General features: G+C 54.1%; 2 protein-coding genes across 3 annotated transcripts; both read left to right on the top strand.

Annotated features, from left to right (window-relative positions):
- The first annotated feature begins 3,576 nt into the window (after positions 1-3,576).
- Positions 3,577-13,480, top strand: AP1M2 (adaptor related protein complex 1 subunit mu 2). Of its 2 annotated transcripts, none has more exons than XM_032396049.1 (12): positions 3,577-3,747; positions 4,898-5,054; positions 5,255-5,322; positions 6,702-6,832; positions 6,933-7,080; positions 7,173-7,299; positions 7,805-7,947; positions 8,039-8,110; positions 11,297-11,455; positions 11,998-12,123; positions 12,455-12,530; positions 13,096-13,480. In XM_032396049.1, exons 1-12 carry the CDS (start codon positions 3,706-3,708, stop codon positions 13,116-13,118), a joined length of 1,272 nt encoding a protein of 423 aa, XP_032251940.1. In that variant the 5' UTR covers positions 3,577-3,705; the 3' UTR covers positions 13,119-13,480. The 2 variants fall into 2 exon arrangements, with proteins under 2 accessions (XP_032251940.1, XP_032251939.1); XM_032396048.1 differs by having other exon boundaries at positions 7,799-7,947.
- A 2,020-nt stretch (positions 13,481-15,500) lies between these two features.
- On the top strand, positions 15,501-18,038 carry CDKN2D (cyclin dependent kinase inhibitor 2D). Its single transcript, XM_032396002.1, has 3 exons — positions 15,501-15,603; positions 15,878-16,033; positions 17,075-18,038. The coding sequence occupies exons 2-3, from the start codon at positions 15,893-15,895 to the stop codon at positions 17,432-17,434; spliced, it is 501 nt and encodes a 166-aa protein (XP_032251893.1). The 5' UTR covers positions 15,501-15,603; positions 15,878-15,892; the 3' UTR covers positions 17,435-18,038.
- Positions 18,039-18,431: the final 393 nt, after the last annotated feature.

Genomic DNA, 18,431 nt, shown 5'->3' with positions numbered 1-18,431 from the left:
CCACTGGGGATATGAGAGTGAGGGAGTGTCAGTTTCAGACCACTCCCTTGAGTAGTGTGGAGAAGGAACAGAAGGGGGTGCCTAGAGGCAGAGTCCCAGAGGGGAGGCTGGGGTGGACTCTAGGCATCCAAGAGGAACTGGGGCAAGGCCACAGCCCCTGGGAACAGGGGACATTGCAGCTGAGGGGGGGCCATTGGGCACACAGAGCTGCTCTGTTCTCTGACCCCACTGAAGCTTTTGGGTTCATGCATTTTTCAGCCAAACAGACCTTGAGTTTCAGATTCCAGGGCTCTGGGCCCCGGCTTTTGGATTCTATTTACTGCCTGAAAAACATCTCAGGGACCCAGGAGAAGGGCCCTTGAGAGGGTCGGTGATGATGGGCTGGGGCAAGGGCCTGGCAGCGTCCGCAATCCCCCTGGGTCACCTTCTGAGCAGGGAGCAGATGGGATGGAGAGTGGCAGCAATGCCCCTCTTTTGAGCAAAGACAGCATAAAACCTTGGGCTTTGCAGGACTGGATTCCAGCCCTACCACTGCTGACAGCATAACTTTGTCCAAGTCAGTCCGTTTTCTCCTCCCCTGGGCAATGCTATCTGTCAAACAGAGATAATAGGCCTCCCTCACTCAAGGCTTTGTTTCTAGAAGGATTCCCACAGGGGAGACACTAAGGGCATGGCCTGGGTAAGCTGAGTGCCCCACTGGCTGAGCTGTTGTTAGGAATAGGAATACTTGTATGTGGCAACGCAGCAGAGCAGTTGGGAGTGGGTGGGGATTGAGCTCTTGACCTCCGCGAATCAAGTTCAATTTCTGGCCCAATTGCCTCACAGCTGTGTAGCCCTTGGGCAAGTGCCTTGACCCCTCTGGGCCTCTGCTTCTTCCAATGTAAGAAGACAGGAAAGGTCTTCCCCTTGGGTCCTGAATTATCAGGAAAAGCAAAGATGGGAAGACCAGAGTCAACGAGAAAAAAAAAAAAAAACAGACTTGGAAAAAAAATCGATGAAGACAGAAAGAAGTATCGGGAGAGATGTGCTCGTGCTCGGTGAGTGTGCACTTCGGCTGGGCTGCCCTTGCCATGATATTATCCACGTTAGAGGCCCGCCGGGAGGAGAGTGGGTAGTTCTAATAGCAACAGCTGCAGTCTTTGCTTCCCTCCCTCAAGTCCCCGGTGGGGACACCCACCCCGCCCTCAGAGGCTGATAAAGCTGTGGGGCTGGGTTTGTAGAAGGAAGGAAAGATGATGCCTGGGTGAGCTAGGTGTCCAGCCCCCCACCCTCTGGCCCTTCAGGACCCTCCCTCTATTGAGCAGGATCAGTTCCAGCCAGGCTGGAAGTGAGTTTCCCTTTCCTTCTCCTGCTCATCCCGCTAGGAGGGCAGACAGTTGCGGGGTCTGTAATAGCTGATGTGCAGGGAGCTTCGGTGCTGTGCCAGGCAGTGAGCGAAGCCTGAAGAGGTGGCACCAAGACTCTCATGCCCGTTTAACAGAAGGGGAGACTGAGGCACAAGAGGTGCAATCACTAGCCGAATGCCTCAGAGCCAATTGTGGAGTCAGGATTCAAAGTGGCCACCTGTGTCCTTTTTTTAAAAAAAATTTTTACTTATTTTATTTATTTATTTTTATTTATTTTTAAGATTTTATTTATTTATTTGACAGAGACATAGAGAGAGAGCACAGATAGGCAGAGCGGCAGGCAGAGGGAGAGGGAGAAGCAGGCTCCCCGCTGAACAAGGAGCCCGATGTGGGGCTCGATCCCAGGACCCTGGGATCATGACCGAGCCGAAGGCAGACACTTAACCGAAAGAGCCACCCAGGCGTCCCGCTGCCACCTGTGTTCTTAACTGCTTCACAGTAAATAATAATAGCAATGATAGCAAATAATAATAATAACATTATAGAGTGTTGGCTACATCCCATGTCTGTTCCAAGAGTCATCCTGGGGGTAATAACCCAGGCATCTACATGATAACCTAAGGAGGAAAGAGCAGTTACCTCTATTTCTCAGATGTGTAGACAGGAATCCAGGCAGGGGAGGGCAGGTGCCCAAGGCCACCCAGCTGGCTGGTGGCAGAGCCAGGACTTGAGGTCCAAGCAGCTGGCTCCTGAGGCCTTGTAGAAACAACATAGAAACAACAACAACAAAAACAGTATTAGTACTCCCTTTATGCAGGCTCTGCATGAGGACTGTTTCCGCTGTCTTCTCCCTGCTCGTAAAGTCATGGTGGGAAATTTCCAAATGTCAGCCTCTTCTCTGATTTCCCCGTCTCACAGTGCCCCCCCAAAACCTGCCACCAGCTCAGTTGCCTTCTTCTTTATTTTTTTTTAAGATTTATTTATTTATTTATTTGACAGAGAGAGAGAGCACAAGTAGGCAGAGCAGCAGGGAGAAGGAGAGGGAGAAGCAGACTCCCCCCTGAGCAGAGAGCCTGATGTGGGGCTTGATCCCAGGACCCCGGGCTCATGACCTGAGCCAAAGGCAGACACTTAACCACTGAGCCACCCAGGCGCCCTTCACTTGTCTTCTTGATCAGAAATGATCAGGATCAAGATGATTAAGACGATCTCCCGTCATGATCAGAGATGATCTTGTTTTTTGGTTTTTATGTTGTGTGCCTCTCACCCTCCGTTGAAGAGAGCAGTGGAGTGGCTTGGTCTATTTGCCATCCATAGCGGCACAGGGGGTACTCGATAAATATTCATTCACTGCATGAATCAGCCTCAGCAGCAGCATTACCGTAATGAAAGCAGCCTCCATATGTTCGGTCCAGCGCCCAGGAGGTACTCAATGTTTGGTGAGAATATAGTCACAATAATAATGACCACTGATCTTTTCACCATTCTATCAACATCTTAGTGTCTCATAACAGGAGCTTGTAAGTACTTTTGGAACGAATAAGAGTAACATTAGGAATAATAATAAAAGTAGTTACATTTGTTCTGCTCTGAGTTCTACCCACAGTTCCTCAGTGAAAGAATTTACTAGTCAGTAAATATCTGAATGAAAGAATAAATTAATTAGTAAATCGTTATTGTATGAATGAATTAATGAATGAATGATTTGCACAAATATATTTTTTCCTCCCCTCCCCACGGACCTGGACAGCTATTATTTGAGTACCCAGTGTGGGGCACTGGGGACACAGACATAAACAGGACAAAATTTCTGCTCTACTGGGGCTGATGTGCATGTGGGAGAGACAGAAGAGAAACAAGATGAATGGTTAAATGGGTGGATGGATGGAGATGGATGGATGGGTGGGTGTATGAATGGGTGGGGGGGTGAGTGGGTGGCTGGCTGGCTGGGTAGACGAATGGATGGGTGGGTGGGTGGACGGGTGGAGATGGATGGATGGGTGGGTGGATGAATGGGTTGGGGGTGAGTGGGTGGCTGGCTGGCTGGGTGGACGAATGGATGGGTGGGTGGATGGACGGGTGGGTGGACGAAGGGATGGTTGGTTGGTCTGGAGATTCCTCCCATCAGCCCTCCTGGGTGCAAAGGGAAAGGGAGGCGGGGCAGCTGTCCCCTCCGAAGCCCCGCCCTGCAGCAGCCTTCGCGTCGGCCAACAGCGCCGCTCACCTGGAGGCCTCCCCTTTAAGACGCTCTCACCTGGGCACTCACCTGCGCGCGGCTGCTTCCGCAGGAAGAAGGAAGCGGCGCCGCCGTCGCCTCCCGGCGCTCCCTCCCCGCCTCCCGGGTCCGCCAGCCGCCACCATGTCCGCCTCGGCTGTCTTCATCCTCGACGTCAAGGGCAAGGTGGGCCGGGCGCGGGGGATGCGGGTGGGGGGGAAGGACAGGTGAGGCTGCGCTCCCCTGGACCCAGGGGCGGCTCCTCCTCGCGGGCGGGGAGGCTTCAGGAAGCTCCGGGAGCGTGGGAACACCCCTCCCCCAATCCCTGGAAGTCCCGGGTCGAATCCCACCTCCACTGTTTACCAACCGCGCGCCGCGGGCCGGGGACTTTGCCTTTCTGAGCCTCAGTCTCCCTGTCCGTAAAAATGGGAATAACAGAGGTCCCCACCCAATAAGAATGTATGCCACTGGATGGGTGTAAACTACTTAGCACAAGAACCCTGCTGCAAACATGAGGCGTTCAGTCCACTGAAATTATTTCTATCACCATCTATTCCATCATCCACACGATTCATATTTGGGGAAGACAGCAGGGGCAGGAGACCCTCTTTCCCATTTGGGGCTGCCTTGTCCCTTTCTGAAGCCCCCTCTCATTCGCCTTTTCATTTCAAATCAATAAAAACGGTGGTGGTGAAAAGCTAAGGTGTTTGAGGACCAGCTCTGTGCCGTCATGGTTCTCACCCTTGGTCTAAACCAGCTCAGGAAGTAGGTACTGTTAATATCGAGTGCTTACTGCCTGCCAGACAGCAGCTATGTGGATATCATCTCTCCCTCTCTTTCTTTCTAGAATGTTTCTTTTTTCTTGGCTTCCTTCCTTCCTCCCCACCCTTCCCTTCCCTTCCATGGGCCCCACCTCACCAGCTGGGTGCCTGTGAAGCCCTGGGCAGGAGTAGGAATTCCGGACCCAGGTGTCTTGGTTCAATTCCTGGTTTCCCCACCTGTTAGAGACATGGTTCACACCTTGGTGTCCCCATCCTTCACATGAAGACATATGAAGATGAAGCTGCTGCCTACCCGACAGGCTGTAGTGAGATCCAAATCAGTTAGCAAACATCCAGTCTTTAGTAGGACACGGCTGGTCCTCACTGAGGACTCTGGGACGTTTGCTGTTGTTATCATGTACCCATTTTACAGAGGAGGAAACCGAGGCATAGAGCAGCAGAGTCTTGCCCCTGCCCGGCACCCAGGAAGTAGAGTCAGAACCAGGCACTCTGATGCCCCCGGATGAAGGGGCCCAGACCCCAGCGATGACCAGGCCTTCTCTGCTCACCCTTAGCCCCTGATCAGTCGCAACTACAAGGGCGATATCGCCATGAGTGAGATCGAGCACTTCATGCCTCTGCTCATGCAGCGGGAGGAGGAGGGCGACCTGGCCCCACTGCTGAGCCATGGCCGGGTCCACTTCCTGTGGATCAAACACAGCAACCTCTACTGTATCCAGCCCCTAGCTGGGTTCCTGGAGGCCTGGGGTGGTGGCAGCTCAGGCCCGGAGACGGTGGGACTGAGGATAGAAGTTGCACAGCACATCAGCGGCTTGGGTTGGGGGGGGGGGTGGACAGGGTGAGGTTTTAGGATCTGTGCCCCACTTGAGACCTCCAAAATGGCACCTTTTCCTTAACTTTGCTGCCCATAGTGGTGGCCACCACACTGAAGAACGCCAACGCCTCCCTCGTGTACTCCTTCCTCTACAAGACTGTTGAGGTAGGTTCTGGCTTCCCATTGGCTGGCTGGTCTGTCTGTCCAGCCGGTTTGCCCTCCTCTTTCAGGATCCATCTCTCCTAGGAAGCTTTCCCGGACCTCCATCGAAGCCCATCTCTCTGTTCTCATTAGCTGCTAGGAGATCATCTCTCCCTGTAGGGCAAGGACCAAGGAGGTTTCCAAGACGGTGACTGCTCAAATCTGAGCCAGAGAAAACTGGGTTCCAATCCCAGCACCGCCCCCCCCCCCCCCCCCCCCCGGCCAGCCGTGTGACCTTGAGCAAGTCACTTCTCTCCGTTTCTCTAAACTGGGAGTTAAAACAAGTCCTGCTTCAGGATTGTTGTACAAATTAGTCAAATTCATATTTATGAGTGCTTAAAACAGTGCTTTGTATACAGTAAGTGCTCAATAATGGTTTGGTATTATTGTTAGCATTAGTACTATTTTTAGAATCATATAATAATTTGAATGCTTGCTAGATGTCATTCTTGACTGAGAAGGTGCTCAGTAAATCCTTTTCAACTATGGTGAGCGCTGTGAATGTGTAAGGCTGATGAATCAGACCTGTACCCCTGAAACAAATAATACATTATATGTTAATTAAAAAATTAAAAAAAAATACTTTTCAACAAATAGGGAATGTGTACTGATCTGTCCCCTGCCAAGCAAAGAGGGGACACAGCTGTGCACAAGACAGGCACAGTCCCTGCCTGTCCTGAGGAGTCCAGGGACACGAAGGAAATGCAACAGGACATTATGAGACCCAGTGACTGGGGTGCTAGCCTCACCTTGACACTCAAGGGGGAGGAGGGGTGGTAGTGGCTTCACTGAGGAGGTGACATTTGAGCTGAGGCCTGAATGATAAGAAGGCCACTGTGAGAAGAATGTCCCAGGCAGAGGGGACAGCATATGCAAAGACTCTGAGGAGAGAACAGAGAGAAGGCCAGTGGGGCTGGAGCAGAATGAGGGGTGGAGGGTTTTTCAAATGTCAGATGACTGGTAGGTTCTCTGCTGTGGTTATGCCTACACCTTCCCAGAGGCCCTGAATTTGGGGTCCCAGACCCCTAAAGCTCGTGGACTCCCTGAATTCTTTTTTTTTTTAATTTTTTTATTGTTATGTTAATCCCCATACATCATTAGTTTTAGATATAGTGTTCCATGATTCATTGTTTGTGGATAACACCCAGTGCTCCATGCAGAACGTGCCCTCCTCAATACCCATCACCAGGCTAACCCATCCTCCCACCCCCCTGACTCCCTGAATTCTTAATGTCCCAGCACTGGTATGCAGTAGGCACTCAATAAGTGCCTGTTGGGTTGCTGGCTGGATGAGTGAGGCCCCAGCCACACCTCTGCTGGTGTCTGTTTCCCCGCACCCCCAGGTATTCTCTGAGTACTTCAAGGAGCTGGAGGAGGAGAGCATCCGAGACAACTTTGTCATCGTCTATGAGCTGCTGGATGAGCTCATGGACTTTGGCTTCCCACAGACCACGGACAGCAAGATCCTGCAGGAGTGAGTGGGCCACAGGGGCAGCCGCTCGCGGGAGGAAGGCAGGGAGGGTCCGGGAAGCGTCTCCGGGTCCAGCTGCTCATCGCCCCTGCCGTCCCGACAGGTACATCACGCAGCAGGGCAACAAGCTGGAGACTGGCAAATCACGGGTGCCGCCCACTGTCACCAACGCCGTGTCCTGGCGCTCCGAGGGCATCAAGTACAAGAAGAATGAGGTCTTCATCGATGTCATAGAGTCTGTCAACCTGCTGGTGAGACCCCCCTCCTCTCCCCTACTCCTTCCACGGCCTGGGGGCAGCAGAGGAGGCCCTATGCTTGTTGACCCCTGTATGTGCATCCTCAGGTCAATGCCAACGGCAGCGTCCTGCTGAGCGAGATCGTGGGCACCATCAAGCTCAAGGTGTTTCTGTCGGGAATGCCAGAGCTGCGGCTTGGCCTCAACGACCGTGTGCTCTTTGAGCTCACTGGCCGTAAGCATCTGGGGGGGCAGGGGCGCAGGGGCGCGGGAGGGAGCCGACCCTACCCCATCCGGGGACCCAGAGAATTGCAGCCCGTTCTGAGCTAAGCACTCGAGTGCCCTCTGCTGGTCACGGCCGGTGCCGTGGCTGCTGGCTCATTGGCGCAAAGAGTGCTTCATTATTGGGTGCCTGGCACAAGTACAAGGGTAAAAAAGACAAATCACTGTCCTTGTGGAGCTGACATTCAAGTGGGAGTAGGAGGACAGAATCGCATCCTATTTAAAAACCTGACAACAAGAGCCAGATTCCCTGGATTCAGAGCCTAGCTCTGCCCCCCCTGGCCAGCTGGGTGACCCCGGGCAAGTTACTCATCCTCTCTGGGCCTCAGTTTCCTTACCTGTAAAATGGCAGGTAATGGCAAGTGGTAGGCGGTGAAGGCAGGGCTAGCGACCTGGGATAGGGTCTCTAGCCCAGGCCTCCAGGGTCACCCGCCGGCCCGCTCGGCTCCGAGTTTCAGGGAGCAAGAACAAGTCCGTGGAGCTGGAGGATGTGAAATTCCACCAGTGCGTGCGGCTCTCTCGCTTTGACAACGACCGCACCATCTCCTTCATCCCACCCGATGGCGACTTCGAGCTCATGTCCTACCGCCTCAGCACCCAGGTGAAGCAGGGTGAAGCAGGGTAAAGCCCCACTGCAGAGGGTGAGAGATGACCCCAGAACCTCCAAGAACTTCCTCTTCTGCTGTCTGCAGGTTAAGCCATTGATCTGGATTGAGTCCGTCATTGAGAAGTTCTCCCACAGTCGCGTGGAGATCATGGTTAAGGTAGGCCCAGGGGAACAGTTGATTCCAGTGCTTGATCTGCCCCTCCCCGCGATCACCCCCCTAACCTCATCTCTCCCATCCTCCCTGGCTCCTTATTCCCCTCCAGCCTCACTGGTCTCCTGGCTGGTTCTCAAACATGTCAGGCACGGTTCCCTGTAGGGGCTTTGCATTGGCTGTTCCTTCTACCTGGGCTGCTGTTCCAGCAGCCATGCCCACAACTTCGGCTCCCACCCTCTCCCACCCCCTTTGGTTTCTGCTCTGCAGGCCATCACATCTCCTTCTCCCCTGCGTGATTTCTTTTCCCCAGTGTCAGGCACTTAGTAGGTTCTCAATAATGTCTAAATGATGGACAAAGTATTAGCTATTGATACTATGATTTTAATGGAGCCTCTACTTTGTAAGGGAACTAAGGGACAAGAAGGAAGAAATAAAAGATATGCTGTCCTCAAGGAGCTTGCAGGCCAGCTGGGGAGACAGACAAACCATCAGCAAATCCTGGGCAAAATAGATCCCTAATCTGCCCACTTCACCCTCCCTCCACTGCATCTGCCCTGGTCTCCCAGCTCCTGCCCTCACCCCCCACCATCTGTTCCCTTAGAGGGCACCTGTGAGCACTTCAGTCTGGCTGTGTCTCTCTTCTGCCTACAACCTTCCATGGCTCCCACTTCACTGAGAGTAAAAGCCAAAGTCCTGGCAGCCCACAAGGCCCTGCGACAGTCTGCCCTGTCACCTCCCTATCTTTACCTCCCTCCACTGTCTCCCTCCCTCCCTCCATTCCAGCTATATTGGCTTCCTCTTTATTCACACCAAGCAAGGTGATACCTCAGGGCCTTTGCACTGGCTGTTCCCTTTGGATCATACTCCCTCCCTGCCCCAGATATCCACATGGCTCCTTCCCTCATCTCCTTCAGTTTTTTGCTAAATGTCACCTCCTCAGAGGCCTTTCCTAATTGCCCTATTTAAAATTGCAAACCCCCCCCCTGCCCCCCATGGGGCACCTGGGTGGCTCAGTTGGTTAAACATCTGCCTTCAGGTCAGGTCATGATCCCAGGGTCTTGGGATCGAGCCCCGCATCAGACTCCCTGCTCAGTGGGGAGTCTGCTTCTCCCTCTCCCTCTACCCCTCTCCCCCAGCTCGTGCTCTCTCTCACTCATTCTCTCTCAAATAAATAAATAAAATCTTTTTTTTTTTTTAAGATTTTATTTATTTATTTGACAGAGAGAGACATAGCGAGAGAGGGAACACAAGCAGGGGAAGTGGGGGAGAAGCAGGCTTCCCGCGGAGCAGGGAGCCCGATGCGGGGCTTGATCCCAGAACCTTGGGATCATGACCTGAGCCGAAGGCAGACGCTTAACGACTGAGCCACCCAGGCGTCCCAATAAATAAAATCTTTAAAAAATACAAAATAAAATTGCAACCCCCTATCATTCCCCACCTCCCTCTTTGCTCTATTTTTCTCCTATGACTTAACACCAACTGACATGTTTTATTTACTTGCATATCAAATATACATATATAATGTAATATTTACGTGGTTTAAAGAAAGTACTCAGCATATTCACTTTATAATTTTGCCACCCACATTTTTTAAAAGATTTTTAACATTTTTTAAAAGATTTATTTATTTGACAGAGAGAGACACAGCGAGAGAGGGAACACAAGCAGGGGGAATGGGAGAGGGAGAAGCAGGCTCTTCACTGAGCAGGGAGCCAGATGCGGGGCTCGATCCCAGGACCCTGGAATCATGACCTGAGCCAAAGGCAGACGCTTAACGACTGAGCCACCCAGGCGCCCCTTAAGACTGATTTTTAAGTAGTCTCCACACCCATCCTGTGGCTCAAACTCACAATCCCAAGATCAGGAGTTGCACGCTCCACCAACTTGAGCCAGCCAGGCGCCCTGCTGCCCACATTTTTAACCATAACTATTTTGTTCTGCTGGTTTCTGATTCTATCAGTGGACTGACTTGCTTTGGTTGTGTAAGATTGATTTGAACATGAGTCCCAGGAGCTTTAGCTTAGTGTATCCCTTTCTGTAGTTGTAGAATATTCCACCATGGGGATCTTTTCTGTTCCTTCTCTTGCATGGATTGTTCCAGTTCTTGGCTACTCTAGTTCTCATTGCCATGAACAGCTCTGTGCATGTCTCCCAGCGTCCCAAACAAGAGCTTCTGCACAGCTTAGAGTGAGCCCTCTTTTACAGATGGGGAAGCTGAGGTTCAGAGGGATGCAGATGTCCCCCATCTAGGAAGGGAGGGGACCTACTTTGAACTTGGGTCTGCCTGGCTCGAGAGTCTGTGTTTTTTAGATTTGACTTTGTTCCCTGGTCTCGGGGTGTCAGGGAAGCTGGATTGCGAGATGAATGAACAGTCACCAGGGAGGGTCTTGACACCCCTCAATATCCCCATCCCTGCAGGCAGGGAAGGGGAAGGGGCCATTAATGCTGGTGCTTCCTGGAAAGAATATCCCCTCTGGTTTACTTGGAGGTCCTCTGCGCCTGATTTCACCTCTCAAACATCCCTCCCCAAATTCATCATTAGTGGTAGTTACCATAATGCTAGCTACTGTACACAGAACACTTAAAATCCTTGTGTTCAAAGTTTGTCCCATGTCACGTGCTAATACAGATGATGTAACTTATTCATTTATTTGTAAGGAAGGCATGCGATGGTTGACAACACAAGCTCAGTTCAAGTCCCTGCTGTGCTAGGTACCAGCTAATTGACTTGGACAAAGTGCCTCATTCTCCTCATCTGTAAAATGCACCTTAGGGATGGATCCTACTTTAGGGAATTAGTGAGAGGACCAAGTGGTTGGCTCGGGGCCTAGCACATGCTAGGGGCTCATTAAATGCCAGCTCTCAAATGAAAACTCCTCTGTGAGGGCACCATTAGCATTTTGGACCAGGCAAAGGTGTAGGACACTTTGCAAAAGGAAGGCACTCACAGCCTCTGGAGTCTCCTGTGGGTGTGACCCCCAGCTCTGCCATGTGTTGGTCGTGTGTCTCCAAGCAAATGCCTTAGCTTCCCTTCGTCTCCATCTTCTCATCTGTAAAATGGGCAGGCCGATCGTTCCCACTTCAGGATTGCAGAGGCTCTCCCCGAGGTTGTGCGGGGGATAGGGCTTGCTGAATATTTGCAGAATGCAGGAGGGAATTCTTCACGCCCCACACCCTCTCCCCTGACAGGCCAAGGGGCAGTTTAAGAAGCAGTCGGTGGCCAATGGCGTGGAGATATCTGTGCCCGTGCCCAGTGACGCCGACTCCCCCAGGTTCAAGACCAGTGTAGGCGGTGCCAAGTACCTGCCAGAAAAGAATGTCGTTATTTGGAGTATTAAGTCTTTCCCGGTGAGTACTGGGGCGGGTGTGGGATCTGAGGGACCTGCCCTGTGGCTCGCGAGCAAGGCAGAGAACAAATCAGAGACCCACGTGTGTTTGCATATGGTTATCCTTTAGGGGTAATAAAGCTGGAAACCAGGTCAGCAGGGTGGTTAAGCTCCCCGCCTCCCAGGTCTCGAGGAAACCAGCCCTTGCCTCTCGCAGCTAGACAGCCTTAGGAAACCCACTTCCCTTCATGGAGCCTCTGTTTGCCCATCTGTGAAATAGACAGGATCACGTTACCCTCACCCTTGGGCTGCTGGAGGATTTGGTCAGTGCCGGCGAACGGGGTGGTGTGCGGGGTCCATCAGGGCCTGGGAAATGGGGAGATGGTCATTGACGCCCTCTGACCAGGCTTTTTAGTTAGAAGCTTCAGCTGTATCTTGGCCAGGAACCTTCACTTTCTGGTCTGAAATGGACAAAGAACAGAGCCTGCTCTGGGGGCTGCCCTGAGGATGGTCTGGGGCAGAGAGAGGCCTCTTGGTGTGTCTGATGCCCCCATGTGCCCTCAGGGGGGCAAGGAGTACCTGATGCGTGCCCACTTTGGCCTCCCCAGCGTGGAGAAGGAGGAGGTAGAGGGCCGGCCCCCGATTGGGGTCAAGTTTGAGATCCCCTATTTCACCGTCTCCGGGATCCAGGTGAGTGTAGTGAGCACATGTCTTCTCTCCTTGGCCTCAGTGGGTTCCCCGTTTTCCTATACCTTGGCTCAGGTCACATCTGTTCCCTGGCCTGTGACACCTCGTCCCCCCCCCAAACCACCCTGTGTCTATTCCCTTACACTGTGCCATCTCTTTCCCAGGGTCCTGGACTGCCTCCCTGCTCTCCTCCTCCCACTGCCCGTGCCACACATTTTCCCCCACACATGTCACCTCACCACTCCCAGACCGTGTCACCACATTCCCCCTGAGTTCCCTCACCACAGCCAGCCTCTCTGCCCAACCCGGGCCACCTCATTTCATCCCCTTTCAGGTCCGATACATGAAGATCATTGAGAAAAGCGGTTACCAGGCCCTGCCATGGGTTCGCTACATCACCCAAAGTGGTGGTAAGGCAGCCCGCTCCCTGGGACTCTGGGGTCAAGGAGATCCAAAAGATGGTCTCTGGGCTTTGATGACACGCTGGCTCGGAGGGCACCAAAATCCAACAGGCCTGGCTTCAGTTTGCCCATCTTTTTTTTTTTTTTTTTAAAGATTTTATTTATTTATTTGACAGAGAGAGAGATAGCGAGAGCAGGAACACAAGCAGGGGGAGTGGGAGAGGGAGAAGCAGGCTTCCTGCAGAGCAGGGAGCCCGATGCGGGACTCGATCCCAGGACCCCGGGATCATGACCTGAGCCGAACAGTTTGCCCATCTTTAAAGTGGGGGCAGGTGCCAGCTCTTGGGTACTGATAGGGTTTGGACAAGGGACTGAACACAGCACCCCCATCTGTATCTGGAGACAAGCTTGTTGCTATGGTTACCTTCCCTGTGTTGAACCCCATTCTTAGCCTTGTTACATACCCATGGAGTTGATCATGAGCACTGGGGTGGGAGATAAGTGCGGGAGGGGTCTTTCCCTCTGTTCCCTTTCCCCAGTTCTGAGATGGTCTCTGCTCATTGTTTCCCTGCAGATTATCAACTTCGTACCAGCTAGGAGAGAGAAGAGGTGGGGACTTGGACATGGGGCCTTCCCTCTTCCCAGGCTGGGACTTTAGACTTGGGAGGGAGGAAGATGGGGGATGTGTGTGAGGGAAGGCCCCTGACTTAGCAGTTTCTTGTTCCCAGCACCCAGCACCTGGCTTCCTCCCTGCCTTTCCCTCCACGCATAGGCTGGGGAGGAACAGTTTCCCTACCTCCTGCCTCTGGGCTCCTCCCTCCTCCCAATTTTATATGAAGAAATAGAGGAGGGTCTTGAAGCCCCCTCGTGAGTGCCTTCTTGCAGTGACCTGCCTTAGGGGCGTTGGGGCCCCTCCTTCACAGCTGCTGAGCCCAGAGGCCATGCTGGCCCACCCTGAGTTTTAGGATGGTATTAAAAAGAATGAATCTAGCTGCTGTGTATATTCTTGGCCGGGGACTGGGGATGCCGGGAACACCCTGAAGTGCTGGGATGGGAGCGGGCAATGCAGATCCGTTTCTCAGGCCTGGGCATGGCACATCTAGGGCCGTGCAGTTTCCCCCCCTCGGTTCTTGGGCTCCCTGTTTGACGATCTTCAGTTTCCCTTGTAGCAGCCAGAGGGCGCCTCTTAACTTCTAAGTCCCGTCGTGGCTCTCAGCACCCTCCCACCGTTCCCTTGTGAAAAGTAAAAAGTGCTCACTGCAGTCCACAAACCCGATCTGCGATACCTCTCCCTCCACTTAACCTGTCCTCACCTCCTCCCACTCTCCCCCTCTAGTCCTCATGCTTCCTGTGCACAACAGGTGCTCCCACCTCGGCCATTGCATCTGTAATACCTGTCACCTGGCATGCTTTCCCCCAGATATTCACCTGGCTTCTTCCCTCACCGTCAGGTCACAAACGTCACCTCCTCCGGGAGGCCCTCCCCGACCTATTTCAACGGCCTTCCTTTCCCAAGAGACTATCACTTACCAGTTTTATCACCTCCATAGCGTTTACCCCTCTGAAAAGATTTTTTTTTTTTTTAAAGATTTTATTTATTTATTTGAGAGAGAGAATGAGACAGAGAGAGAGAGCATGAGAGATGGGAGGATCAGAGGGAGAAGCAGACTCCTTGCTGAGCAGGGAGTCCGATGCGGGACTCGATCCCGGGACTCCAGGATCATGACCTGAGCCGAAGGCAGTCGCTTAACCAACTGAGCCACCCAGGCGCCCCAAAGATTTATTTTTTAAAAAAGATTTTATATGGGCGCCTGGGTGGCTCGGTTGGTTGGGCGACTGCCTTCGGCTTGGGTCATGAATCCTGGAGTCCCTGGATCGAGTCCCGCATCGGGCTCCCTGCTCGGCGGGGAGTCTGCTTCTCCCTCTGACCCTACCCCCTCTCATGTGCTTTCTCTCATTCTCTCTCTCTCAGATAAATAAAATCTTTAAAAAAGATTTTATTTATTTATTTGACAGAGAAAGACAGCGAGGGAGGGGACACAAGCAGAGGGAGAACCGGACTCCCTGCTGAGCAAGGAGCCCAATGTGGGACTCGATCCCAGAACTCTGGGATCATGACCTGAGCCAAAGGCAGACGCTTAACGACTGAGCCACCCAGGCGCCCGTGAAAAGATTTAATTACTGTCTTCTCCCGACCTAAATGGTGGGGGTCCTGCAGCGGGAACCACCTGGCTGGCTCGCTCTCCAGTTGCGAGCCTAGTACACAGAGGGTGCTCAGTAAATGTTCGAAGGCAGGCATCTGTAAGTGCCTCCTCCGACCTCGACTCTCGCCTCCCAGGCTCGTCCACGTGGCGGCTGCAGCTCGCAGCGTGTTTTGTCCTCGCCGTGGCATTTGCTGTGCCAGGTTTGGTTCAATCTGAGCCAGAACGTGATTCCCTCTCACCCACCCCATTTCCCCGTTTATTTTCTTGACGGTGCTTAACGCTACCTAAAATTATGTAGATGCCTGAATGCGCGCTCCCCAGCGCCGGGACAGGTTCCAGCACACAGCGGGCGAGTGAATGAAACAAAGCGCTCTGCACATACTAAGAGCTAATAAATGCTTATCGCGTGACTGAATGGTGAAACTCCGGCCTGGACTGCCCCAGCCCTGCCTCCCTTCCTCCCAGAGGTGCCGACCGCCCGGGGCATACCGCGCTACCCTGCCCCTGACCTTTCTCCCGCGGGTCAGTTAAACCGGCTCTCTTTCCCGCCCGCCTGGCGAGTTTGAAAACCGAAAACCCCGCCATTGCCGGCGGTCCACCGGTCGCCGCGGCTCGGCCAATCAGGAGCGGCACCGCCCATGCCGGAGCGTAAAACTCCCCCGGCGACGCGTGGTCATTGGCTGCGCTGGCCCGCGTGGGCGGGGCGCCGCCGGGTCGCGCGCCGGGCAATGCGGCTGGGCGACAGTGTAGCGAGTTCATAAGAAAACAAATCCGCAGCGTTCGGGGCGGGGCCTCAAGCGCGCTGGCACCGCCCCCTGACGGCCAGCTTGGCAGCGGCGGCGACGCCGCCTCAGACCAGACGTCGAGGAGGAGGGAGGGTGAGTTGGGGGGAGACCCGGCCCCCAAGGGGCGGGCGCCGGGCCGGGCCGTGCGGGCGGCGGAGGGTTGGGCCGGGCTGCCAGCCCCTGGCGACCCGCTGGCCGACGGGGGGGAGGAGCCCGCCGGGAGGGCCGGGGTCGCGCCCGAGAGCCGACTGGTGAGCCGCGCTGGGAGCCTCGCCCGGGCCAGGTGCGCCTCGGAGGGGATCTGCGGGCCGGCTTCGGTGGCTTTCCCCGCACTGACGGCGCCGGGGTGGGGCGGGGGGCTTTGCAGGCTGCGGGTGTCGACATGCTGCTGGAGGAGGTCCGCGCCGGCGACCGGCTAAGCGGGGCCGCGGCCCGAGGCGACGTGCAGGAGGTGCGCCGCCTTCTGCACCGCGAGCTGGTGCACCCAGACGCCCTGAACCGCTTCGGCAAGACGGCGCTGCAGGTGAGGCCCCGCGGGCGCGGAGCGGGGGCGGGGCTAGGACCCCAGACCCTTTCCCTTACGTTTCCTGGGTCGCGATGGGGTGGCTGACTGGGGGTCCCGTCCTTTTTCCCTGGGCCGATGTTGCTCCCTGATGTCCCTTTTCGTGGGTGGATGGGGTTAGGTTGGGGGAGGGGAGGACTTTCCATCTTCTCTGGAGGATTTCTTATTCTCTGGGTGCGGAGGATTCGGTTTCCCTGGGGAGGTTCTTATTCCGTGGTGTGAGTTCAGCTTTTTTGGATACTGGTTTCATAGGGATGGCTCTTGTTTCTTGGAGCTTCTGTGGGGGGGAATCCAATCACTGGAAGGAAGGATTCATGTTTCCAGGGGGTCCCCATTTTCTGGAGGGTTCTCTGAGAGGTACCCAGTTACTTGGGGGAGATCTCCATTCCTGGATTTGTTTGTTCCCCCAGATGCCTGGTATATTAAGGGAAGTCCTAATGGGGGCACAGTTACACATTGCACGGGTCTCCTTATTCCTCGGGGGGGGCATTTTACAAGGGAACCCCATTTCTTAAGGGGGTCAGGTACACTGGGGATTATCCCCACTATATGGGAGGAGTTATTAATTGGAGAAGGGATTTCAAATTCCCTGGGCATCTCCTTTCCCTTCAGTCGGCTGTCAAGTTCTTTGGGGGCATTTTTCATTCTATGAGGCCTATTTCCTGGGGGGTTCCATATTTCCTAATGATTTCCCCTATGGGATGGGGCGTGTCTCTGCTTCCTTGGGGAGGGTCTTAGGTTCCTTGAAAGTTTCCGTGGAGGCTATTCCCTAGACGATTGTCTTATCCTTAGGGGGTGACCAGCTTTTTGGGGGTCCCTCTTCCTAGGAGATGTCTTTCTCTGGGGTATCCAACAGCTGTCTGAGAGCTTGTGTTCCCTGGGTTTTCCCCTTTCTTTAGAAGACCTCTAGTGTTCCCTATTCTTGAATGACCCCTCTCTTCAGTGACTCCCTTTTCCTGGAACCTCTCCCTTGAGGACCTCTTACCCTCTGCCCCCACACAGGTCATGATGTTCGGCAGCCCCACCATTGCGTTGGAGCTCCTCAAGCAAGGTGCCAGCCCCAATGTCCAGGACACCACCGGCACTACTCCAGCCCACGATGCAGCACGCACTGGATTCCTGGACACCCTGAAGGTTTTGGTAGAGCATGGTGCTGATGTCAACGCGCCTGATGGCACTGGGGCACTCCCCATCCATCTGGCAGTGCGAGAGGGCCACACGGCTGTGGTCAGCTTCCTGGCTACAGAGTCTGATCTCCATCACAGGGATGCCAAGGGGCTCACACCCCTGGAGCTGGCGCAGGGGATAGGGGCTCAGGATCTCATGGACATACTGCAGAGGCACACGGTAGTACTGCTGTGACCTGGGGCCACCCACTCCAGCAACCCGACCCAGCAGGGTTCTGTGTCAAAAGAGGAGGGAAGAAACACTTTCTCCCCTCACTTCTGCCCACTGTCGAAAGGGGAGGGGCACCAGTTTGTGGCTTGTTGGTGTTGATTTGCGGGGTGTGTGTGTTTGAGGGACATTTCTCATTTGTTTTTCTCACCCCTTTTGATGTGTTGGGCGGAGAAGGGCTCCTGCAGGCAACAGCCATCTAAACGGTTCAGTTTTCTCTGCGCCTCGGATTGCTGGGGCTGCAGACGCCCAAGGGCAGAGCGTTTAAAGCCCCAGCCCCAGAGTGAGGTCATCACTTCCAAGGCTCCTGGAACCTGGCGACCTTGGCTGGCTGTACCCAGAGAGAGACCTCAAGTGTGCACACTGCTTTCAGGCATGGGGGAGGGGGGAGAGTTTCAAATCAATAAAAGGATAGTATGAGTTCATTCATATTTTGTTGGAAGCTTGTTTTCCAGTCTCTTGTACAGCGTTAAAAAAAGAGATTCTATTTATTAAGCTTTGTGGAAAAAAATTGTTGTGTGATAACTTAATGTTTTTACCCATTAAATTAAGACTTGTGCATGATCACAGAGCTGGTGGCTTCTGATTTTTGAGTCTGCGATGGAGAGCCGCGCGTCCAGGATGTTTGTCGGGGGTGGGAAGGGGGTCGCAGATCGTGGGTGCTTTGGGGGAGGGGAGAGAGTGGTAATTCCCAGGGTGCCAGAGGTGAGTGAGCTGGGTGGGGCAGCGGTTTACGCTGTCGGAACGGAAGGGAGGCAGGAAACCGCGAGTGGAGAAAGGGCCCCCAGATGTCAGCTGGGTGCCGGGAGCCCCGGGCGGGGGGGGGCGGGGGCAGTGGGCGGTGGCTGCAGTCTGACCCGCAGAGGCGTGACCCGCGGGCGGGGATTATGGTCGCACGGCGTAAGGGATCCGGGAAAGCATGGGGACAGGATTAGGTGCGGCCCGCGAGGCTCCTCCTCCTCCA

The sequence above is a fragment of the Phoca vitulina genome, unplaced genomic scaffold (genome assembly GCF_004348235.1).
Source record: "Phoca vitulina isolate PV1807 unplaced genomic scaffold, GSC_HSeal_1.0 scaffold89, whole genome shotgun sequence".
NCBI classification, from domain to species: Eukaryota; Metazoa; Chordata; class Mammalia; order Carnivora; family Phocidae; genus Phoca; species Phoca vitulina.
This window is presented reverse-complemented; position numbering and strand designations above follow the sequence as displayed.

Bases quoted from the DNA above. Each gene is read 5' to 3' on its own strand.
- AP1M2 (XM_032396048.1), top strand. From the start codon at position 3,706: ATGTCCGCCTCGGCTGTCTTCATCCTCGACGTCAAGGGCAAG. The intron at 6,833-6,932 runs GTGAGTGGGCCA...CCGTCCCGACAG, and splicing joins GACAGCAAGATCCTGCAGGA to GTACATCACGCAGCAGGGCA. The intron at 7,948-8,038 runs GTGAAGCAGGGT...TGCTGTCTGCAG, and splicing joins CCTACCGCCTCAGCACCCAG to GTTAAGCCATTGATCTGGAT.
- CDKN2D (XM_032396002.1), top strand. From the start codon at position 15,893: ATGCTGCTGGAGGAGGTCCGCGCCGGCGACCGGCTAAGCGGGGCCGCG. The intron at 16,034-17,074 runs GTGAGGCCCCGC...GCCCCCACACAG, and splicing joins TCGGCAAGACGGCGCTGCAG to GTCATGATGTTCGGCAGCCC.